Source organism: Arachis hypogaea, chromosome 6 (genome assembly GCF_003086295.3).
Source record: "Arachis hypogaea cultivar Tifrunner chromosome 6, arahy.Tifrunner.gnm2.J5K5, whole genome shotgun sequence".
NCBI classification, from domain to species: Eukaryota; Viridiplantae; Streptophyta; class Magnoliopsida; order Fabales; family Fabaceae; genus Arachis; species Arachis hypogaea.
Window position 1 is genome coordinate 105,226,643 of NC_092041.1, and position 18,905 is coordinate 105,245,547.

At 30.1% G+C, this 18,905-nt stretch overlaps 1 protein-coding gene, 1 long non-coding RNA gene and 1 pseudogene across 2 annotated transcripts; 2 read left to right on the forward strand and 1 right to left on the reverse strand.

Moving 5' to 3' along the window:
• The first annotated feature begins 2,222 nt into the window (after positions 1-2,222).
• LOC112805864 (RNA exonuclease 4-like) lies at positions 2,223-5,538 on the forward strand. Its single transcript, XM_025848189.3, has 7 exons — positions 2,223-2,375; positions 3,045-3,196; positions 3,597-3,724; positions 3,820-4,031; positions 4,335-4,541; positions 4,892-4,972; positions 5,050-5,538. Exons 1-7 carry the CDS (start codon positions 2,335-2,337, stop codon positions 5,294-5,296), a joined length of 1,068 nt encoding a protein of 355 aa, XP_025703974.1. The 5' UTR covers positions 2,223-2,334; the 3' UTR covers positions 5,297-5,538.
• Positions 5,539-7,668: 2,130 nt separating this feature from the next.
• Positions 7,669-12,577, reverse strand: LOC112805865 (2-methylene-furan-3-one reductase-like; annotated as a pseudogene).
• A 1,225-nt stretch (positions 12,578-13,802) lies between these two features.
• LOC112697314 (uncharacterized) lies at positions 13,803-18,504 on the forward strand. Its single transcript, XR_003151185.3, has 5 exons — positions 13,803-14,541; positions 16,084-16,130; positions 16,941-17,042; positions 17,180-17,377; positions 18,281-18,504. It is a non-coding gene; the product is annotated as an uncharacterized lncRNA (long non-coding RNA).
• The last annotated feature ends 401 nt before the right edge of the window (positions 18,505-18,905 follow it).

The window sequence follows — 18,905 nt, forward strand, 5'->3', positions numbered from 1 at the left end:
ATGTTCACTTTTTAACTCATATTAAGTCAAATAAATAGTCTATTATACACATTATATAAATACTCCATTAACTCTCTGACAAGACTCATAATAATAATAATAATAATAATAATAATAATAATAATAATGCATGATTGGTATTGTCTTTCTTTTCTCTTTTCAATTATTCAACAACACAACACACTACACATTACTCATCAGTCATCACTACTGTGGATGGCCACACGGTCCACCGTTCCCTTTTTTTCTGTCTACTTTTTCTTGCCATGATTCTCAAACAACAAATGGAGATTGTTTGTACTCTATCTACAGCATACATAACAGATCGGGTTATGTTAAATGGACAATAATTTAAAATTATTTTATTTTATTTAATATTTATAATTATATACTTATTACATTAATATTATTTAATTATTCTAATAATTATTAAAAATAAAATAAATAATAATTAAAAATATAAAATAAGATAATTTTATAATATTTTTAATTAATTTTTATCAAAACCTAATTTCTTTAGCCTAATGATTTAATAACATATTTTAGGTCACATTTTTAAACATTAATAATTAAATAAGGATAAAAAAATAAATTTTTATAATTTTCTAACATTTCTCCTTTTTATTATGTCTCAAATATTTTTTAAATAAATTATGATAAAATTATATCATTTTTCGCGATAACTTTGGCTCATGCATATCACATATCCAAAACTAACCTCTTGTATAGATAGATAGATGATGTATTTTAACAGCATAATCTTATCTCCTATTATATATGTGATAATATATAAAAAGGTGATTTATCTTCTAATTTGAGAAGAGTACCGGCGGGATAATTTTCATTCTATTTTATCCAATCATACAGATAACATACAATAAGATTTTCTATGAATTTCTAAGTGAAATATTTAGGTTACGTTTGCAATAATTTATTAACATATCCTGAAAAATAATTGTCCATGGAAGCTGAGAAAAATTCCTCAAAGGTATAAAGGACAAGATAGGGAAAAAGGGAATATTTGACTCGTTTGAGATTTAAGTGGTTGCCACCCAAATTTTAAGTGAGAGAAGAATGAGTCCTCGGTTTCCTTACATACACAGATAGAGACGACCTTAGATGAAATCCAAGCAGGTTTTAAAGATTTGTAGAAAGACGAATCATCTGTTGGTCAAACCTACTTTCATATACAGACTCGTAGGCATCACATGCATGCAATGTTTCCACATGTTTCCTTGTTTAATTTCTTCAATTTTAATTAATCACATATATGATAAAGTTAAGAAAGAAAAACAGAAATATGTATTCTAGTTTTAATTAGGGATATAGAGGTATATTATTTGTTTTTTCACTCTCTCTAAAATATTGTTTTGAGAATCAAATTAAATCAGTCGCTTTGACTGGATTAATAAAAATCAATTATTAAAAAATAAAAAAATTGGTTAAATAATCCGTTAATATCTATTTTTTTAATAATTAATCAATTTAAAATAATAAAATACAAAAAATTTAAAAAATGATATATTTTATATATAGATATATTATTTTATTATATTCAATTTAATTTCAGTTGAATTTTGATTGAATCTCGAAATCTTTAGATTTTTAATTTTACTGATTCGATCTTCAATTTAATTTTTAAAACTTTGGCTTAAAATAATTTTATATAGACTATATGAACAGATCAATGTTTAAAAAAGTAAACGTAATTAAACAATATAAAATATTTTATATTATTAATACATTTAAATTAAACTCTTTTAAATTAAAGATGAAGTACATTGGAGGTGTATGTTTTTTTTTTAATTTAAATTAAATTCATACCTAAGTAGAAGAAGTACAAATTTATCAGTCATTTAAGCAAAGCCAATAACGATGGTACATGTTTTGCACCTACTATGTACATTAAAGCAATGACAAGGAATCCGAGAAAGAAACGGCAAAGTTGGGCCCCGAGAATCTGGATTGTGGAATATAGATCATTATTACGAATGTAAGAATGGTCTACACACACAAAATAGAATAGATACAAAAACTGCATGGCCGATTATTGCCAAAGATTATTATTTAAAAAAAAAAAAGAAACGAAGGAGAGAGAAGAGGGCGATGAAAGAATCATGAGAGAGATATACTGATGATGATGAATGAATAATTGTGGCTTTAGGAATCGTCTATTATGTATGCAACTTGGTTCAACCAAAGCTATTAACTACTTTAACTTGGCCTGCATCACTCTATAAATACCTTCATACTCTTATTACCTTCATCCTCAACTCCGACTCTTTTCTTCTCCTTCAGAACACGTTATACAATACATCACTGTTAAGAATTACTATGGATTATTCCAGAATTATCGAGTCTTCAGAAACTCACAGGTTCTCTTTCTCTCTCTCTCTCTTTCTCTCTTATGCACAAGCACACGCATGGTTAGTTACACAAACCATCAATCAGTGCACGTGCTTATTAATATGTAAGGGTTTATTACAAATACTTAAACAATATAATATGGTCTTTAATAGTCCATCAAAGATTTCTACAACAAAAATTTCAGTTTTGAGATACAAAATTTTAATTCTCTCATTAAGGATACAGGTAATTAAAATTTTTAAAAATATAAAATAAAATTTTAATAACAATTTTTAAAAAAAAATTATTTAACTTTTTAAATTTTAAATTTATCTTTTCAATTTTTATATTAATGTTAAACTAAACATAATACTCAGTCTAGTACATTTTATACCAAACACAATATCAAAACTTAATTTAATCTTTACCTTTCTATTTCAAATTTTCAATTTCAATGTTTTAATCTCAATCTTCTTTCAAACGTAGCCTTAATAACCAATTTTAGTGTATGTCTAATATACATGATATAATTTACTACTTTAATTATTCTTTGAGTATATGAATGAGTGGATACATGTACTAATTAGATTAGATAATAATGGATGTTTTGTGCTTTGTTTAGTTACACATCATTGTTATCTCGCCAAATTAAACTAAGTAACGAGATTTACGAATGTTAAATTGATGTGAATGAATAGGAATAAGTGTGCGGCATGCTTCAGACAGTTCAACAAACTGGAGCACTTGGTGGAGCACATGAGAATCTCATACCATTCGGGTCATGAACCAACTTGTGCCATTTGCAGAAAACACTGCAGGTCATTTGAGTCTCTAAGGGAACACCTTATAGGTAATATATAAATCCATAATAATAATATTCATTATTCTCTTTCTCTTTAAAACATCAAATTAGGGTCCTTTTTTCATTTTTTTTTTCATTTTCTATTTTAAGTTTTATTACAAAATTGTCACCACGATGTCTTCATTTTATTATACTACAGATAGGGTTTTCACTGAGGAGATTTAAGATCAAGGTCTTAATTAATTACTGCAATTCTCAATATTGTGCAATTTAAAAATATTACTCGTGGGTTCAAATCCTGCCTTGTGCATGCAATAATCTATTAGTCAGCAATAGACTCTTAAATGGAGTTCAGATCTGCGACAGATTAGTAATTGGTCTGTCTATCATAGGCAAATAAAATAAAAGTATGGTTATGATCTGATTTTTTTCTTGTTATATTTTTCAGGTCCATTGCCGAAACAGGAATGCCGGGATATATTTGCATACCGAGGGTGCAAGTTTTGCTTGAAGGTGTTTGACAGCCCTAACTCGCGCAGGGTTCACCAAGAAAAATGCCAACTCTCTGGACTAACTGTATATACATACATCCATCTATATGACTTGTTAGAAACTAATTTGATTAAAAAAATTTTAATTAACTTTCTTTACTGCTGCATATTATATAATAGGGAATGATTGGTCGGTTTTCTAGCATGGGTCTTCGAGATAATTTGACAATTGGATCAAGAGGAGCACCAGTAGTTGCACTTGCTTGTAAAATGGTTGGTGGTGGCAGTGATGGCTCACTTGATCTTTGTGCAAGAGTCTGCATAATTGATGAGCATGAGAACATCATCTTTCATTCTTATGTCAAACCACCATTTCCAGTCACTAATTATAGGTTCGTATTATTAATCACTTTAGTAACTTCCATTATTACGTCCAACCAGCTTCTCAAGTGATTAGCTCATTTGTTCGCGTAATTAAGTATTAGAATTTGAATTCCATCTTGTGTATGCAACAATCTTTATTGGCCAACAATAAATTCTTAAATGAATTAGTATTTAGTTTGCCGAATAGTTGAAAGATATCCAGGGAAACAAAAGAAAAAAATTTTCATTAGGTCTTGGTTAAACTGTTAATGATTTTGATTGAAAAGGAAAAGAAGGAATTATGATTAATGCAGATTATGATTGATGAACAGGTACGAGACAACAGGTATTAGAGCAGAATATTTGAGGGATGCAATACCAATGAGGCAAGTTCAGAGGAAGATTCAAGACTTCCTTTGCAATGGAGAGCCCATGTGGACAATTAGAGCAAGAGGTGGCAAGGCCAGGATTCTTGTTGGTCATGGTTTGGATCATGACCTAGAATGTCTCCAAATAGAATATCGACCAGAAAAGATAAGGTAATTAATATTAACAAGCATAAAATATTAAATATACATCTTTATTTTTATAATTTATTTTATGTTATAAAAAATAAATTTCATATTTTCTTTTATTTTTAATCAATTATTTCAATATAAAAATTGAAAGTTTTGTGCATATAAAATATACACATCAAATAGTGTATATAATATTTTTCTTTAATAAATTTAATTCAATATTATTAGACACACATAACATGAAACTATGTATAGATTCACAATACACTTTATAATAAGAAGAATAGATATAGGTACCACAATATTTTATATTGTAGTATAATTGCATCAGTATCCAGAATTTAAAACGTGTCAAATTTGTGTGTCAACAGGGACACTGCAAAATACCCTCCTCTGATGAAAACAAGCAAGTTGAGCAACTCACTTAAATACTTAACACAAACATATCTAGGGTAAGTAACAATCTCAAAAAGGAAAGGAAAGACAGTACATGTGAAACATCAATGTTAATAAGGGTACTTTTTTGCAGGTATGACATTCAAACTGGGATACAGGATCCTTATGATGATTGTGTTGCAACAATGAGACTCTACAAGAGAATGAGGTCCCAGGCACATAGAATGGAGGATTACCCTTTGGCATCTGACCCTCAGAACAGAAACAATTTTGCTTCTTGGAGACAAAGTGAGCTTGAAAGAATGAGTCCTGAACAAATGCTTGAAATTTCAAGGTCTGATTACTATTGCTGGTGCATGGATTCCTTATATACCTCATGAATCTGATGATGGGTCCTACCAGTATATCTCATTTTATTTAATTTCTACTAATTTAAGAACAACAAATAAAGTATACTATATATGTTTCGGTTATTAGTTTTGAATAGTAGGTTTATATCATATATAGCTTGCACTACCCAATATAGTAGCTAGATATGTGTATGTATGATATATTTCAATGTATTATTGTTGAGTATTATAATTTTACCTATACTATTAATAAATGATGAGATTGTCTTTTATTTTGGTGTACAAATTTTTCTTTTCAATTTTGCTGTTAAATTAAAATTTCAAAGTAAACAACCAATAAAATAGTATGCTTGTAATTACAATATATGTTTCAATAATCCATACTACGAAGAAGAGAGTGGTGTTTATTTGCGGTTGTTCATATTCTACTCTTAGATCATTAATCGCCTTTACCTTTTAGTTTACTTTTCATGTTAGTTGTTAATATTACTCTTCTTTACTTCACTTTTTCAATCTTCTTCCTCCTCTTGCTTTTTTTTCCTTGTTTGGAATTATCACTCAACCTATGTGAACCAAAGGAAGAACAAGATCAAGCAAACAAACCAAAGTTTTAATATAAAGTCTAATAACATCAATCAATATCATACCTACGCCAATATAATATTATTTAATTTTTTACTTAAACCATTTCTTATTATATATTTATTCTCTTTTATTCTATGTAAATAAAATCATTACAGGATATATATATAGGGTTCTACGATTTGTAAACATAAATCATTGTTCCTGCAGCAATTTTGCAATATAGTTTGCCATTATCAAATTGTTACTCTCTAGCTACCAAGATTTAGTAAGCGCATGCCCACAAAACACGAAATCCTTTGACCCAACCATAATTTAGTAAGGTCTAGCTAGAAAAACACTAAATTTCTACATCCTATATGATTTATTATGTAGGAGATAAAACACAAGAAAATGCCATGGTTTAATAGGCACTTGATAGGAATAAATCATCACGAGTATATACCACAAAGGGAGCCATTCAGATAAAGACGTCTAAAACGTCTTTTTTTAAAGATATTTTTTAATAATTAAAATTTAACATATATAATCGATTAAATCATATTATTTTTGTCAAAATTAGGCTAGACAAATTGATTTAACCGAAAAAAATGATGAATCAAATCTTGAACAAGTATAAATTAATATTATTTTTTTTATAAAAAATAACTATAATATTCTTATTGTAGAGAATAATTAAAATACTCTTATATATATATATATATATATATATATATATATATATATATTAATTTTAAAAATTCTAAATCCTAACTCTACAATAGAAAAATAAAAGACTAAAATTTAGGATTTTTAAAATTAATATATATAATAGAAGTATTTTAGTCATTTTATATAATAAGATATTGTAGTCATCTTCTATAAAAAATAATATTAATTTAAATCAGTTCAAGATTTGATTCACTATTTTTTGGTCAAATCAATTTGTTTAGTCTAATTTTGACAAAAATAACACGATTTAATCGATTATATGTATTAAATTTTAATTATAAAAAATATCTTTATAAAAAGACGTTTTCAGCGCCTTTATCTGAGTGGGATCCTACCACAAATAGTTAGTAGTGCATATTAAGGCTCTAAAATCATTTTCCTCTCAAACAATTTAGCAAGCATCCAAATCTCCTATTGACCGGTATTTGTTGCGATTAAGGAGAAAGGAAAAAGAGTGTAGAGATGAATGAGTTAGATCGTTTGTACCAATTAAATGGCATTGGTTATGTGGCAGAACTTATAAACAAAGAGGTTAGTTGAATAATTTTTTATTTTAGCCATTTTTTTTCAGATTTATTTGATTGCTCATTAAATTAGATTATAATAGGATGATGTTGAAATAGAATGGTGGTGATCACTACTACTACACTAGAACGTGGTGCTGGAACATGATGAGATTTGGTTAGAGGTTGTTAGTTCTAGCTGGAAGAAACAAGCACAAAACAAAAGAAGTAAGAAGTGGGTTAATCCACTTTATGGATTCAAATTGGTGTATATATATGTAGACCCAAATTCGTGTATTATACTTTTGTAAAGAGAACTAATCTACATGCATTATTGAACTAAATAGTGTGTTTTCTCGTGGATTCTGAAAAATATTTTCATTCCTACTTAATTAACCAGACATTCCATATCACTGTATAAAATTGTTTCACCCATCTCTTACAAACTCCTTTCTCATTTGAACAACTATATATAGTTCTTGACATGGCCCAGGACCGGCCATACAGTTTTAGAGAAATGTACAACAAAAAATAGGTAATTTATTTGATATATTTCAGATAATATTTCCAATAAGAATAGTTGATTTATTTGATATATTCAACTACTGTTACACATCACTCTCTTTATCACACACCTTAAAGAAATGACAACAACATATATATTTCAATGGGAATCAAACTAAAGAAACCTCTCTTCTGGTCGAAAAGATAAAGAAACTTGTGTATATTATGTTCAAGGGATGGGATGAATGACTACTTTTCCCGTTGCTCTACGAGTTAGCAAATAAGAGAGTGCTTCAACAGTATGAGAAAATGGAAATGGAGTCTTGGGGTCAAGTACTGGCACCACGCACCTTGCCACTCTCCAAGTACGGTCTTAGCTTCTGTAACATTGTTTCATCATCAGAAGGGAGTATGAACAGCGTTGCTGGTGGAATTCCAGGAGGTACTATTGTTACAATTTTGCCACCTTCTTTCATAGCCTTCAATGCCCTTTCACTCTGCCCTGTATTCAGTTATTTTGGTAGTTAAGTAATTTAAGAGGAATACTAGAGGACCAGTAGAATTTGTGATGTATAACTATCAATTAACCATTATCAACATTTTTAATGGTGTGAGATGACATCTAATGATGTAGGATTATTCATTTTCTTTTTGATGGTTAAGTGCTGACCAAATTTCAATAAAAATGCTGGCTCTAAACTTTCTCATTATTAATTAGTACTCTACAATGCAAGTAAACTATATGCCCAAATGTACCAATAGAGTTAGTTCGAGTGATAAGAGGCTAGAATTTGTTTAAATAGGTGAGATGTGTGTGACCCGGGTTGAATCCGGATTAATCATACTAGGCGAACAAAAGAAACTATAAAATTTATTTTTTAAGTATATGGGTACACCTGATCTTAATTATATATATATATTATATTTTTTATAATTAAGATCAAAGATTAAAAATCATTAAAACATCGATATATCAATATATTTTAAAAAAAAATTAAATTATATATTTAAATGTACTAACAGAGTTAATTCAAGTGATAAACGGCTAAAATTAAGTTATTTTTGTTTAGAGACTCACCCATCATAACTAGATACGCAACCCGGGTTGAATCCGGATTAATCATACAGGACGGCAAATATATATATATATATATATATATATATATATATATATATATTCCCAAATGTAAAGCCTCACCTACGGCATCATAGACTACATCGAACTTTTCAGGAAGATCTTCAAAGTTCTGTTTTGTATAATCAATTGGCATGTCAACTCCTAACTTCTTCAGCAATTCCAGTTTTCCAGTGCTAGCTGTAGCTGCTACCACGGAAGCACCAAAAACATGTTTCGCAACCTGTCTTTGCCAAATATACGATGGGTAAGTCAAGTCAAATTCTACCATGTCATCAGCTCTATCAATTAAAATTCTCTTAACTTTAATTTTCAACTAAACATACATGGCATGAGAGACAAAAACAGAAACATTGTAAGCATATTAGTCAATTATTGCGCAGTCATCACCCATCAGCCGCCCCGTAAAATTGTATGTTAACATTTTTGGGGACTAATATAATTATTTTTCGTTTTTAGAGATTTATTTTATATAATTTTTTTGAAGGTTTCATTAGACCCTTGTAAAAACTAAAACACAATAAGCAGTTAGATTTTTGTTGGATTTAATTATTTTATTAGTCCAGGTAGTTTTATTAATTTTTTTAATTAAGTCTTTACAATTTAAAGGTTTACGATGTAATGTTTATACTAAATAAAATTTTGGTGTTGAATTCTTATTGGTTATTAATTACTTTTCAGAAAAAATATAATAATTCTAAAATATTTATTTTGTATAATATTTTATCATTTATTATATATCAAATACAAAAATAAATATTCTAAATTTTTTATAATATAAAAATTGAGTTATAAAAACTTAACTAAAAATTTCGTGAACTATAAAAATTAATAGGAGTTAAGCCTTTTTGTTATGTATATCAAATTAAAACAGGGACAAGGTTTACTAGTCAAAATAAATATTGTACTATACAGACGTGTGGATCAGGTAATATTTTTTAGGTTGTTCGTTGTGCGGTTTGGATCGGTTTTGAGTCAAAAATTCATTCGATTCGAACATTAATTTTATTTGCAGTGCGGTTTGGATTGGATGATCTTTTAAAAAAAATCGATTCGATCGGATCAAATTTCAAGCGGTTTGGATTGGATTGGATTTGCGGTTTTGTAAATTAAAAAAATTAAATACATATAACAAGTCTCAACATCAAATTTTAAATAATCAACAATGACGTAACAAGTCTCAACAATATTTTAAAAAGCCAACAATAACATAGAAATAAAATTATAAGTTAGTTAAAATAATTAAATAAATAATATTTTGAACATAAAATATTTATTAAATAATAATAATACATAAATAATATAAAAATGTATAATAAATTGAACATGCTATAAGTATAATTGTAAATATAATAATAAAATAATAATATTATAGCACATTGTGCGGTTTAGATTGGATTGGATCGGTTATGAAAAGTAGATTCGAAATTCGATCCGATCTAGCGGTTTGCAAAAAATAGAATCCAATCAAATCCGAATTAATACGGTTTTAATCGATTTTCAGTTTGGATTAGATTAGATAAACGGTTTAATTTAAATCGGTTTGAACACCCCTAATATTTTCACATTCTTAAAATTAAAATGTAAATATAAAAGAAAAAAAAATGTGATACCTGAACAACGAAGGTTCCAACGCCGCCAGAAGCTCCCAAAACAAGAATAGATTGGCCGGGAGAAAGGCCAACCTTGTGAAGAGCTCCATAAGCAGTTTGAATTGCTAAAGGAATGGCAGCAGCTTCAGCAAAGCCCAAATTTGGAGGCTTGTGATCCAAACCATTCTCTTGTGCAGTTGTGTATTCAGCCAAAGACCCAACATCTTTTGCCTCCACCATACCATACACTTCATCCCCTTCTTTCAACTTCTTCACTCCACTTCCTACTTTCACCACCACACCGGCAACATCATAGCCAGGAACAATCTTCATGCATCACCCACAAAACAAGAATAAAAAGAAACTCCAATTAATGCGGTTAGAAATTATTAACTTATTTCAAAAATGAAAATATTTGATAATAAAAAATAATTAATAAAAAATAATTAGTCAAAAATAGTTAAAATTTATTTTGTTTAGTATTCATTACAATTAATAAATGCTAAATAAAAATTTTGTAATGAATACTAAATAAAATAAATTTTAGTTATTTTTTTCTTTTTAACATTATAATTTTAAAAAATTGAATACTCAACTATTAAAATTTATTATTTTTTATCAATAATTAATTATTAATATTTAAAAATATGTGTTAAAGTATGTTGTATTATATTATTAGACTAAAAAAATTAAATTAAAAACTAAAAATATAATAAAAAATAAATTTTCGTAATTTTTTAACATTTTTTTTTAAAAATTTATTGCAAAAATCACTTTTTTATATTATTTTAAACTTTTTAAATTATTATTTTATTTATATATTTATTATTTTTATAAATTTTAAATTTTAAATCTTAAATTTTATTTCTAACTCATAAATATTTTAAAAAATAAAATAAAATAAATAAATATATACAATAAAATTAACTAATACTAACTAATTAAAGTTATTATCTATATTTATTCTTAATATTAATTTCTGATTTATTAGAAAAAAATTTAATATTCTCTTTAAAATGGTGTTAATTAAGCCTTGGTTAAGTAAAATTCTTATTTTTTAAAAATAACTTATTAAAATTTTTTACTTTTAATAAAATAATTTTTAAAAATTAAAAAATATAATAAACATAAATATATGAACAAATTTGGATATTCATTAACATGATGTTATATTAATTAAATTTTTCAATTTTAATAGGTGTCAACTAATTTTAAAAATAATTAGATAAAATATACATTAAAATTAAGGAAAAGTATATGAAACCAACTAATAATCAGCCAAGAATGGAACAACATAATTAATTATAATTAGTTTTATTAATTTATAATTTAATTTTTTTTTAAATTATTGTTGACCACGTTCAAAACATGAGGGAAGATACGCTAGTGTTAGGAGAGAATCACGGAACAGATGCTTTGATTAGCCATTAGTTGGTTCTATATAATTAATTATGTTTTATTAATGCGATAGAAATCATATCCAAAACCATCCAATTTACAAGAAAAGAAACATCCATGTGCCTATCAGTAGCAACATCCGATTAAAGTCACCGGTACCTCTGGTTTACCAGTTGGCTGATTCTTGGCTTATATAGAATTGGTTCCCTAGTATTGTTGTAAAATTAATCATTAAAATTAGTCATGAATATATATAATATATATTAAAATATAAAATACATTTTAAAAATAAATTTATATATATAATGGCTAAGTTTAGTATATAAACAACTTTTCAATTTTAAAATATACCTCCCTATATAAATATTTATTTCTAATTTTTAAAAGCACTGAGAGATCCGCCAAACGGTGCAGAGTAATTTTCACTCTGTCTTCATTCATCAAAAGCGATTTCTATATATTTGTACACAGATAACACAATATTCTCTCATCGTACTAACAGAAGAAACACATAAATAAATAGGATGTCTTACAGGAAATGGAACATGTCCAGCATCCTCATACACCTTACGTCCCTCAATCTTAGCATAATCTACGGGATTAATGGCTGCAGCAACAACCTTTATTAGTACCTGGTTCGACTTGGGTTCAGGAACAGGAAAATTTGGATTTAACTTCAGAACTGTTGTTATCTTCCCATGTTCTGTATAGGCCCAGGCTTTCATGTGAGACGGCATTGCTGGAACTGACGGTGGGGTAGTTGATGCAGTAGCCATGATTTTGAGGTTACAAAGTTAATTAGAACAGCAAGCAATACCGATTCTATGTGACTAATTCGCTATTTAATTTCTACTGTGGGTTCGTCAATTATATATATTACATTATACGTACGATGATGACACGATCACATATGTCATGTTATTAGAGACCTTGTCAATGAAATTTATGGAGTTGATTAATCGACAACTAATTGCTTATTAATTATTACCATGATCTTTTTGTCAAAATTGAGTTAGTTTAACTAAATTTCAAAAGTGATCTTATGTTAAGCAATTATAGTTGTTTTAATTTGTACTTTTAAAAATTATTGAAATCATTTTCTTTTATCAACTTGAGCTCTTTAATACACTCTTTTTCTCATGTTAAAAAATTTGGAGAGTAAAGTTTACACGACTAAGCGGGTACTATTAGCTAAATCATATATGAATTAGAAGTTTCGGGTTGTAAGGTGAATCGGAGACTTGCAAGTCAAGACGGGTGTTAGACCGTTTTCTTAGAGCGGCAGGGGCAATACCTAGTACCTGCAAAGACATTACGATACCCAAGTCAAAATCACTACAACATTTTGGATCTATGGCTACGGTTTTTTTGGTCACGGCAAAAAACCGTGACCATAGACCTTAAACTCTATGGTCACAGTTTTTTACCGTGATCCAAAAAAAAGTTATGGTCACAGTTTTTACAAAAAGGGTGACCATAAGGTACCTATAGTCACGGTTTTCTAAAAAATAGTGGCCTAAAAGGGTCTATGGTCACGGTTTTGGGGGGTGACCTAAAAGGGTCTATGATCACGGTTTTTTACAGTGACCAAAAAGGGTCTATGATCACGGTTTTCACAAAAAAGGTGACCATAGGGCACAGTTTTGGGGAGTAACCTAAAGTGGTCTATGGTCACGGTTTTGGGAGGTGGCCTAAAATGGTCTATGGTCACGGTTTTAGGGGTGACCTAAAAGGGTCTATGGCCATGATTTTTTACAGTAACCAAAAAAGGTCTATGGTCACGGTTTTTCAAAAAAAGGCGACCTAAATGGGTCTATGGTCACAGTTTTTGGGGGTGACCTAAAGTGGTCTATGATCACGGTTTTGGTGGGTGGCCTAAAAGGATCTATGGTCACGGTTTTAGGAGTGACCTAAAGGGGTCTATGGTCACGATTTTTTACAGTGACCAAAAAGAGTCTATGGTCATGGTTTTTCGAAAGGGTGACCTAAAAGAGTCTATGGTCACGGTTTTGGAAAGTGACATAAAGATATCTATGATCACAGTTTTTGGAGGTGACCAAAGATACTCTATGGTGATGGTTATTCGGGGTGGCCTAAGGTGGTCTATGGTCACGTTTTTTTTTTAATTCATTTTTTTATTTTTTTCACTATCAATCCCAAAAATCCCCCTTCCCTCCCAACAAAATCCCCATTCCCTCCTAATTAATAACTTAGGAAAAAAAAACCTATCACTTCGTCACATACATCTCCCATTCTCACCGTTTTTCTTCGAGCCATCCCCCACCTTCGCCGAGCTCCTCCCAACCCCCTCCATCGTACGTCATTTCCCTTCCTCCCAGCCCTTACCATTGTCGTTCACCTTCCTCCCAACCCCTACTTCGTCACAGCCCCCAAGATCGACGAAGGCAGAAACCCTACGTCGCTGAGCTCCTCTGTCGCGTCTCACCGCAAGCTTCCTGTCACGGTGAGCTTCCTGTCACCGCGAGGAAGAAGAGTAGGCGTCGCGCTCCTCTACTATCCAGCCATCGTCGAACTTCAAAGAGAGAGAGAGAGAGAAAGTGCATGAAGATGAGAGAGAGAGGGGGGTCAGAAGCTGAGCTGGTGTCTATCACCACCTCCACTGCCTTCACCACCACTGTTGAAGCTCTGCTACGGCTGCTGCTGCTGTCTGAGCCGCCGCCAGGGGAAGCCGCTGCTGCCGTTACCACGGGTAGAGTTTGCTGTTGAGCTGTGCCCCGTTCAGTTTCACCACAAGCTTCCTGTTACCGCGAGCTCACCAGCAGAAGCGTTGCTATTCGAAGAGCAACTTTGATTATGTGAGCAAGTCTTATTCGAAGCAAAATCCTCTGGGTAACATTCAATCTTCTACTTTAGGTTGAAGTATCTTCTAAGTAACGACTGGACAAAATAAAATAGGTTTTTATCTGAAAGGGAATGAAGTGTAAGTTTATAATTTAAAAGGAAAAAAAAACAACTAGAGTTTCCATTATTCTAATTTTGCAATATATTACAAGAACTATATATGTAATTATATAACTTTTAAGAAAATTATATTCTTTTTCTTCTCTTTGGATTCAATCTAATTATCTGTAACACTCAACCTAAAATACAGTACTTAGCATATGTAAGTAGGCATATACATGCTATACACGGTTAAGGTTAATCAAAAAACAAAACTTAATTTTAGTTAACTCAAAATTTGGTTTAAACTCCATGTTGGTGTTAGTTGATTAGGTTGCTGTTTGATTAGGTTAGCTTAGTTGAATTAGGTGGTTAGGTAGTCAATTGATTTTGTAGTGGATTTAGGTTTGAACTCTGATGTTTATTCTATATGAAATTGGTTTTCCTGTGCTGGTAATGACTTGCCCTGTTCTAATTTAGTTTTCTGCTGCTGCTTCATTGATCTGCCCTGTGCTAAATTAGTTTGCTTGGTGCTGTTGATTAGGTTTAAACTGTTATTGATCCTATGTTGCTGTTTCATTGATTTACTTTTGTGCTAAACTGGTTTATATGATGCTGCTGCATAGTATTATTACTGCCTTATTCTTGTGTTGGCTGCTGCTGGAATGAACAAATTCTAAATTATTTGTGCAATAGTGATAACTTTAATAAATTTCTGCCTAATTGAACTCTCTTGAGCTGACGAGAAAAAAGAATAATTGAAGGACTCATTCTTATGCTTAATTTGAATTTTGTTCTATGTTGAACAATGTGTATATCTAAAGTTCAAAATATGACTTTAGTCCAAAATTGTGCGAGAAAAGTTATTTTGAGATGGTTATAATGGTTTATGAAAGCTTGATGTTTGAATGTTTAGATGTATCAAATCATCTGTTGCATGTGGTTTTACTGAATTTAACAAAATGGAAAGAATAATGTTGCCCCTTTGTTTGTGAATTTTCATGGAAGAAAGGTAAGGGAACTAGTCTATTCTTTAAGCTGTCAATGAAGAAAAGTGAAGGGGAATTCATTTATACGGCTTGTTATTTACACCTTTTCTGTGTTTTTTCTGTGAGACAAAATACAAATGCAGCATACTGGAAAAAAAAAAGAAAAAACAAAAAGGAGAAGCTTCATTACTATATAAATTTAAAATAGCCTCATCATGATTTTCCAACTAAATTCACTGAAGAACATAAACTAATGACTGCAATAGGATCTTTCCATAGATGCTACCAATGTGCAGATAGAGAAATGCCATATGAATGCAAGTAATTTCACCGTGGTGTATAATTCATTAATAGATTACTTTTTTAATTGTCTAAAAAAATTATACCATGCATGTCATCCTTTTCTAGAAGGGTTTTGAATTCTTTCTTTCATGTACTTTTAAATTATAATACGTTTATCTGCCTATTTCTTGATGCTATTACCATGTAAACTTTCCTACAGGTTTAGCTCTGATCTAGAAACATCAATGGGACTAGTGCAGCATGAAGGTGGGCCATGTGACATTTTAAGATGTTCTTGATATCTGGGTTTTAAGTTAGAAGCTGGAAGAAAGATTTACAAGCATGAGTGTAAAGCAATTTACTTTAAAAATTGTACTGAGTTATGAAAATCTTTTTGCTACATTCGTTTTGTGAGCAAGGTAGCTGTATGACTTTTTATTTTGTAGTTTAGCTTGTATCAATTAAATCAAAGTTGTCATTCATAGTCACTTTGCTGCAATCTACTTCGACTAAATAGTTCTTGAGCTACTAAAGTAGCTATTTTCCCCTTCCTTCTTAAATGGAAGATGCTTGGAACTATAAGATAAGAAGTAGTTATTTTTTCATGAGTTCTTTGTGTTCCCTGTGTATATATTTTAGGTTTAAATAAATAGATTTTAATTATGCCCTGCTTTGCTTATTCTCGGTTTCTTGAGCTTTGACCCAAATCATCCAACCAATAAATTAATATCAGTTTTATTTTGCTTGGTCTGTGTGAGCATGTATTGAGATGTACTTGCTTCAATTATTCTTTATTACTTCCCTTTGCAAATTTACATTTTCCTTTGCTGATTTGGTAAATACATTAGAGGACTGATTTTCTGTAGCCTGTGTGTGTATTCCGTGCTCTGTCTTTTCATTACCTGATCAGCTGATCTGTTCATAGCATGCTCTTTCCAATGGTAAAAAAATAAAAGTAAAAAATATAGTTTTTCTTTTTTCAAATAAAATTTAGAGGAAGGGAAGAGAAGTTTAATAACTTAATTCTTCATATAGATTTATCTTCTCCTGAATTTTTTTGTTTTGTTTTGTATACAGGATATTGTTTTTGGACTGGTAAAGACAAAAGGAGTTAAGTAGTTGTTGTGGCACCAGTGTATAACAACTTCAAATGGCATCTCAAAATGAAGGAACTAAGCAGTAAGTTTATATCATACTTGATATATATTATAATTTGATCTTCTAATTATTTAGGTAGTGTGTATATGGTAGCTAGATTGTCACTATAATTGACCTATTAGACCATGTTTAGTAAGTTCAGATATTTGCATTATTAGGTTTAATCATGTTTTGTCAAAAGATTGGATGGATTCACCAAGATTTGAGAACGAGTACATAGTTGGTGTAAATAGTTGGTGCAAGTAATGATAGAAGCAACCCAACAATCTTCGCCTGATGCGAGTAGTGCACCAACTGATGCGCAACGAAGCATTCCTCCTTCACTTGGATTGAACCATGTATCAAAGGATATGGAAGTAAGTACTGTTCGAAACTTCTAGTTAAATTAATAGTATGCTTTTGGTAAATGATATATCATGAATTTGAGTTAAAGTTAAGGTTTTAGGATTGTGAATCATTTATAATTATGCATGGATATTGGATGTATATATGTTGCTCTCTATTCTATGTTAATGAAAGAATATGTTAAGAAAAACAAAGTTCATATTATATTGTATCTTTGCTTTTTACTCATGATGTCTCAATTGCTTGTCACTTGGTATTTTTTTTGAGAACTTAATTGTCGTAGTGATAGCTAATTACAAGAATAATGGGATTGAATTTACAAATTTGAGTGGAATTAGTTTTTTCTGTTAAAAATTTGATTAAATTCCATGTTAGTGTTAGTTGATTAGGTTGCTGTTTGATTAGGTTAGCTTAGTTGAATTAGGTGGTTAGGTAGTCAATTGATTTTGTAGTGGATTTAGGTTTGAACTCTGATGTTTATTCTATCTGAAATTGGTTTTTCTATGCTGGTAATGACTTACCCTGTTCTAATTTAGTTTCTTGCTGTTGCTGGTTTTTCTAATTTGGTTTTTAGGCTTGCCCTGTTGCTGTTTCATTGATTTACTTTTGTGCTAAACTGGTTTATACGATGCTGCTGCATAGTATTATTGCTGCCTTATTCTTGTGTTGGCTGCTGCTGAAATGAACAAATTCTGAATTATTTGTGCATTAGTGATAACTTTGATGAATTTCTGAGTCTAAGCTATCACTACTGCTGCATTCTTGCAATAGCTGCTGTTTGAAGTGAATGATGGTTATGAATAATTCTTTAGTGTTGTTGTGGATGAATGTTTCCCTTCTTTTCCTGCATATATGTTGCATCATCAAAAGCATTTTTGTAAGATATCTAACATGTTTATTTCTTTTACGTGCAGGAAGACATGATGTGATGAAGAAAATATGTTCCATACAAATATCACAAGGGATGGGTCTTACAATGACCTTAGTTATGTAAATGTAATATTTTGATGTGTTATATACTTTTTGAGGTATTACATGTAATTGAAAAAATTCCACACTATTTTGATTTGTGTTGTTTAGACTAAAAATTAAACATATCTATCTTATAATGAAACTTTTATGATTTAGATTTCTTGAATTTCTTATTTTTAGATTTATTTTGTGATTATTATCATTTTGGGATGTGATTATAATTTAAAAAATTGAATTTCATAAACAACAACAAGCTATAGTCACCGTTTTAAAAAACCGTGACCATAGAGGCTATAGCCACGGTGAAAAACAGTGACCATAGATAAGGCTATGGTCACGGTTTTAAGAAGGGGTGACCATAGAGGCTATGGCCACGATGAAAAACCATAACCATAGATAGGGCTATGGTCATGGTTTTAAGGAGGGGTGACCATAGAAGCTATGGCCACGGTAAAAAACCGTGACCATAGATAGGCTATGGTCACGGTTTTAAGGAGGGTGACCATAGAGTCTATGGCCACAGTGAAAAACTGTGACCATAAGTAGGGTTATGGTCACGGTTTTAAG